Below are 6,956 nucleotides of genomic sequence, written 5' to 3'. Positions count from 1 at the left end.
GCTCTGCTGCTGTGAAAGAAGAATGACTCACATGACCCTTTGCATGTTTGGAAACTGGAGCTCTGCATGCTTTAACACGTGTGTGTGTGTGTGTATGCATTTTTGAAGTTGATTGGGCTATGTGTCGGCTTCTCCGTAATCACATCCAATTTTCACACACACACTCACACACACACATTAGATTTGTCCCATAATGCCCACATTAGACACCTCAGTGTACACAGGCTATTTGACACAGTTCATCACATGATATCCAACACCTGCATTCATGCTCGCTTATAATTCATCTACAAAAATGAGTTATAAGAACCCACATTCACTGTATTTTTGCTGTTAATATTGCTTACAGCTTACTGTTCTGTGGTGATTTAGGGAAATCCTGGTAGGATGCATAAAATGTGCCTAACAAGTAAGACAAAGACAAGTCAGTTTCTTCACCGGAAAGGATTAGGTGGATAAGACTGACATGAATAGCAAGTTATGGCTGGATGAGCCAATATATGTTATTATTTTTTGAATGCTAAATGAAAGATGGCTTAACTGGAGTAACCTGTGATAAGAGTTCTGCACAGCAACAGTTCATATAGATAGATTGCCTTTATTGTCAATACACAAGTGCAGTACCTGTGCAATGAGATTGAACAGTGTCAACACAAAAACAAAATTATGAAATATAAAAATATAACGTATAGGTAGTGCAGAAAAGAAAAGGTAACAGAAGTATTAAATACAATATAAACAGATTCACAAAGTGAACAAAATAAAAATAAAATTGTGACAGATTTACAAACCAGCAGATGTTCTTAATCAAATAGATTGGAGTATATATCAAAAATAATTCATTTTCTTATTTGTTACTAATTTAAAATATATGTCAATGGTCTGGTGTAGTTTCACATTGACCAATCTCCACGGTGCTGTGTCAGCGTGGAGTATGGTCTGGCTTATCTATTTCGGGATAGGGTAAAAACACTAATTTGCATTTCTTCAGACCAATCACAACTGTCCTGGGCGATGCTGAGCTCCAGATGTAGTGACGGAGCTTTGCCTTGCAAAATAGATAGCGGAGATAACAGAAGGAGAGGGACAGATGTCTGGCTTTATTCCAGCACTGTACTTCTGCTGAATGAGTGACATTAGTGTTTGTAGTAGCCTTGCAGCTGGAGAGTGAGGTCTGCACTATGGGATGGGACAAAAAAGCTCTGGACACAGTGGCTCTGCAGAATAGTCTCTGGAAGGAACTTGTTTTGGTGGAACATTTGCACCCCGCAAATAAAGCGCCACGTGCAATATGAAATGATATAAACTGTTGACACAATACAGTAACATGAGCTATTTAAATTAGCTGATACATGGTTACACCTCAATAAATCTTACCAGTGTATCTGTGTGTACTTTGTCCTTAGACATCCCACCAATCTGTCCCAAAACGTCCCAGTTAGACAGGACATGCCCTAAATACCCTCTAAATTTTCTAAATTACAATATAATAACATATTATTCAATTTGATTTAATTATGATTTAACATAATATTTTGTATTTTAAAATTAATAGTGAAATGAAAAGGACAATAGGCCTACTTGAATCTGAATGCATGGTAAAATGTCATCCTATTATTTATGTGTGGGACGCAAATGTTGTCCGTACCGTTACCTATTGGGACACAGATGTTGTCCGTACCGTTACCTATTGGGACACAGATGTTGCCTGTACCGTTACCTATTGGGACACAAATGTTGTCCGTACCGTTACCTATTGGGACACAGATGTTGTCCGTACCGTTACCTATTGGGACACAGATGTTGCCTGTACCGTTACCTATTGGGACACAAATGTTGTCCATACCGTTACCTATTGGGACACAGATGTTGTCCGTACCGTTACTTATTGGGACACAGATGTTGTCTGTACCGTTACCTATTGGGACACAGATGTTGTCTGTATCAATACCTGCTGGGACACAGATGTTGGGACACAGATGTTGTCTGTACTGATACCTGCTGGGACACGTATGTTGTCTGTACCGATACCTATTGGCACACAAATGTTGTCCGTACCGTTACCTATTGGGACACAGATGTTGTCTGTACCGTTACTTGCTGGGACACGGATGTTGTCTGTACTGATTCCTATTGGGACACAGATGTTGTCTGTACCGTTACTTGCTGGGACACGGATGTTGTCTGTACCGATTCCTATTGGGACACAGATGTTGTTTGTACCTATACCTGCTGGGACACAGATGTTGTTTGTCCCTTTACCTGCTGGGACACAGATGTTGTCTTTACCGATACCTGCTGGGACACAGATGCTGTCCGCACCGTTAGCTACTGGGACACAGATGTTGTCCGTACCTTTACCTATTGGGACACAGATGTTGTCTGTACCGATTCCTATTGGGACTTGGATGTTGTCTGTACCGTTACCTATTGGGACACAAATGTTGTCCATACCGTTACCTATTGGGACACGGATGTTGTCCGTACCGTTACGTATTGGGACACAGATGTTGTCTGTACCGTTACCTATTGGGACACAGATGTTGTCTGTATCAATACCTGCTGGGACATAGATGTTGGGACACAGATGTTGTCTGTACTGATACCTGCTGGGACACGTATGTTGTCTGTACCGATACCTATTGGGACACAAATGTTGTCCGTACCGTTACCTATTGGGACACAGATGTTGTCTGTACCGTTACTTGCTGGGACACAGATGTTGTCTGTACCGATTCCTATTGGGACACAGATGTTGTTTGTACCTATACCTTCTGGGACACAGATGTTGTCTGTACCGATACCTGCTGGGACACAGATGCTGTGCGCACCGTTACCTATTGGGACACAGATGTTGTCCGTACCGTTACCTATTGGGACACAGATGTTGTCTGTACCGTTACCTATTGGGACACAGATGTTGTCCGTACCTTTACCTATTGGGACACAGATGTTGTCCGTACCTTTACCTATTGGGACACAGATGTTGTCTGTAACGTTACCTATTGGGACACAGATGTTGTCCGTACCTTTACCTATTGGGACACAGATGTTGTCTGTACCTTTACCTATTGGGACACAGATGTTGTCCTTACCGTTACATATTGGGACACGGATGTTGTCCGTACTGTTACCTATTGGGACACATATGTTGTCTGTACCAATACCTGCTGGGACACAGATGTTTTTCTTGTACCAATACCTATTGGGACACAGATGTTGTCCGTACCATTAACTATTGGGAGACAGATGTTGTCTGTACCGTTACTTGCTGGGACACAAAAATTTTGTTTTTACCGATTCCTATTGGGACAGAGATGTTGTCTGTACCGATACCTATTGGGACACAGATGTTGTCTGTACCGATACCTGCTGGGACACAGATGTTGTCTGTACCGATACCTATTGGGACACAGATGTTGTCTCTGGTGCCAAAAATGTTCGGGGTGTTGGTGAATTCCTAAAACACCACTTAATTTCGTGTTAAAATGCATTGCAACTCGCGGTACTGAGATTGTAACAGATATAAAATTACAGAATTTGTATTTGTAATACATTATGTTACTGCGTTACAGGAAAAGCAATTCTTTGCTTTAATTGCGATACTTTTGTAACGCGTTTCTACCAACACTACCTGTCAACAGTGTGTGTTCTTGTGTATTTACTCATACTTTTCATATGTGCTCTCTTCTCTTCCGACTATCAGGAATAAAGATCTCTGTATGTTTGCTTAAAAAGTCATTATGTAAGGAGTGGCAGGTCTTAAATGTTATGGTCTGGTTGTCTTTCAGGTGGTATTATTATAATTCTTGCCAGTTTAACCTACAGTTAATCTAAAAAATACTCTGAAAGAGTTACTGGAGGAGCTGAATTGGGATACAGGACCTTCTGTTACAAAGTCTAATCCACTTTTTTCTGTATTGCAGGGAGATGGTGAATGCCTGGTTTGCTGAGCGCGTCCATTCCATCCAGACATCTGCCTCTAAAGAAAGTCCTGCACAGCAGCGAGTCCACCAGTCCTCCACAGACTCCAGCCCCCAATCTGCCTCCACTAACCTCCCACCTAACATCAGCCTCCTGGACAACCGCTGCCCGTCCCCGGTCCCCAACCCGGCCCCCGGCACCCCGACTCGCAAAATCTCCGCATCCGAGTTCGACCGCCCACTTAGACCCATCGTGGTTAAAGACTCTGAGGGCTCTCTGACTTTTCTGAGCGACGCTGACCGTGAAAGTGTCCCTCTGCGGGGCTCAGTGATGGGCGACGGTAGTATTGGTGGGGGAGGTAATGGAGGTGGAGGCAGCGGGGCAGGCAGTGGCAGCGGGGGGGACCGCTGCGCCAGGTTGCTGGAACTGGTGAAGGACGTGTCCAGTCATCTGGACGTGACAGCACTCTGCCACAAGATCTTTCTCCACATCAACGAGCTGATCGCTGCAGACCGCTACTCACTCTTCCTGGTAGGAACTGGGGATCAATAAAAAGTTTAAAAATTATAAATTATAAAAATGGGCTGTGGCTCAAACTATCATTCATATCATATTCTACCTGCGTCACCTGGACCACTGGGGTCAGCCACAGCGGCAGGAAGTAGGGCTGCGCACCAGGCTAGATATCATCTTAGAATTTGGATATTGTAATATCCTATTAGGATATGATATTTCCTGGTTTTAAAGGCTCCAATTTTCTGAACTTAACAGACTTACTAGTTGTTTTATTATTTGGCTTGACCCACTTAGAAATTGTACCCACAAGGCATTGTGGCTTAGTGGTTAGAGTGCCTGTCTTGTTAACAGGAAAGCCTGGATTCAAATCCCACCATTGGCTTATTATCAGTAATATTAATTTTGCAGCATGGTTAGCACTGTGGCCTCACAGCAAGAAGGTTCTGGGTTCCAATCCAGATCGTTCCGGGAGTTTGTATGTTTGTGTGGACTTCCTCTGTGAGCTCCGGTTTCCCCCACTACCAAAAACACGGAGCATTCAAAAAACCTGATTGTAAAAAAAAATGATTGGTCTTAATTAGCTTCGCATTGACTCATTTGGCGATGGCTTGAATGTAACAGGTATTCATTATCATAAAAAAGTTAAAGCTTTAATAACGAAAAGCTGAATCAAAAACAGGCAGGCAACATGAGAAAATCCAACACAATGACCAAACACTAGAAGGCATCTACACACTATTCTTGAACAAACACAATTGACCCTAGAACAAGAAAACACCAAGACTAACATAATAATAATAATGATAACAATAAATTTAATTTGTAACGCACTGTATATTTACGCAAATCCCAAAGTGCTACATGATAAAACAGGGAAGTGCTAAAAAGAAAAACACATGGAGAGCATGAAAATACAAAAAATTAAATACAATTTTACATATATAGGGATGGGCAAGACATGACACATCTGACTTTTAACTTTCATTTTTAATATATTTTTGCACATGTGGCCCTAATTCTCTTCCGTAGTGCGGGTCAGAAAACTTAAAGAGTTAAAAAGTTCAAAGAAGCTGAGGAGGAGTGCAGAGTTGGGTGATATTGTCCTGCGGATTTGTCCCTCTTTAAAAAATGTATAGTCATTTGATCCATTGTCAATATAAAAATATGGATTAGTACAGCTTTAAATAGTACTATTGTGCATTCTCAACTTATTCTAATACATGAGATGAGATTCTATTTTTTTTTAAGGGTAATCCGATCTTCTATTTTTTTGTTTTAAACCCCTGATGTGTTGGTCCCAGGTGGGCGAGGACAGCTCCAACAGGAAGTTCTTGGTCAGCCGCCTGTTCGACGTCGCGGAGGGATCCACGCTGGAGGAGTCCTCCAGTAGCTGCATTCGGCTGGATTGGAACAAAGGCATTGTGGGACATGTAGCCGCCACGGGACAACCGCTGAATATCAGGAACGCTTACGAGGTTAGGATCTCACACCATTTGTCTCTCTTTGCAGGGGACAGCGTGGATAGAAACATCTGGGGAAGCCTGTAAAGGGGTCGGTTTTGTGTGTGTGGGGAACCAGGCCTGTGTTTGCTTTGGGCTTCCTTTGGGAGGGATGGGGGTCAAAGAAGGCCAAGTAGGTCCTCTTGAGGATTCATCTTCACCACACACACACACACACACACACACACAGTCCTGACCTTATGTGTGATCACGTTTCAACGCAATATCACTTTCCCACTTCGATTGATGATCAAACCGACTTTGAAATCCCTCACCATTGATATGGTTTATACTGTGTGTTTATGGTCTCATTTATGTTATTTATTGATTATTATATTGTGCATTTAAATTGTAGGTGGTGGGCGTTTTTTTTAGTTAAGAAACTAAAGGTACAGATCCCACTCGAATCATTTAAATCTTAAAAATTTGAATATCTTTCAATACAAATGGGACAAACTGTGCAAAAAGGATCATTCCCACCAATGCATGTGTGTGCGTTTGTGTGCGTGTGTGTCTTTGTTCCCCTGGAAGAGTTATGAGTGCCTTCAAAAAGAAACAGATGTGTTTGTGTGTGTGGATGGAAGAGAGAGAGGGAGAGAGAGAGAGAGAGAGAGAGAGAGGGAGAGAGAGAGAGAGAGAGAGAGAGAGAGAGAGAGAGAGAGAAAGAGTATAGGGATGTGATTTAATGCCCGGGTTGTGTGTGCTTGCCTAAGTGACCTCATCTAAACTGTCAAATATGTCTTTCTCTACAATGAATTTCAATGTAAATGGCCTATACTCAGCAGAGAACACTGCAACCATAGCCTTATAGTTTTATAATATTTCTAACTAAATTTCTTTGGACAAAGAAGTTTCCCAGTTCAATTTTTCCAATGTAAAACTCAGTAAAAAAACATTTGACGGGTTTTCTGTTTTGTTACAGAATTACTGTTACGGTGCATTCAGACCGAAAATCCGGTGTCAAACATCCGGTGATTCTCTGCAGGGACGTGCGGTGGGAAGGGGGGGTAGGGGGGG

The 6,956-nt window shown here is 42.2% G+C and overlaps 1 protein-coding gene across 2 annotated transcripts in view; it reads left to right on the top strand.

Annotated features, from left to right (window-relative positions):
• Positions 1-3,917: 3,917 nt before the first annotated feature.
• The window catches only part of pde5ab (phosphodiesterase 5A, cGMP-specific, b), a 48,499-nt gene continuing 45,460 nt past the window's right edge, over positions 3,918-6,956 (top strand). For both annotated transcript variants that reach the window (XM_034856581.1, XM_034856580.1), the window contains exons 1-2: positions 3,918-4,455; positions 5,742-5,915. In XM_034856581.1, coding sequence (XP_034712472.1) covers positions 3,931-4,455; positions 5,742-5,915 — 699 coding nt within the window. In that variant the 5' untranslated portion in view covers positions 3,918-3,930. The remainder of the gene's footprint in view (positions 4,456-5,741; positions 5,916-6,956) is intronic.

Source organism: Etheostoma cragini, chromosome 19, assembly GCF_013103735.1.
Source record: "Etheostoma cragini isolate CJK2018 chromosome 19, CSU_Ecrag_1.0, whole genome shotgun sequence".
Taxonomy (NCBI): Eukaryota; Metazoa; Chordata; class Actinopteri; order Perciformes; family Percidae; genus Etheostoma; species Etheostoma cragini.
The sequence above is the reverse complement of the archived record's forward strand: the minus strand, read 5'-3'. Positions and strand labels throughout refer to the sequence as shown.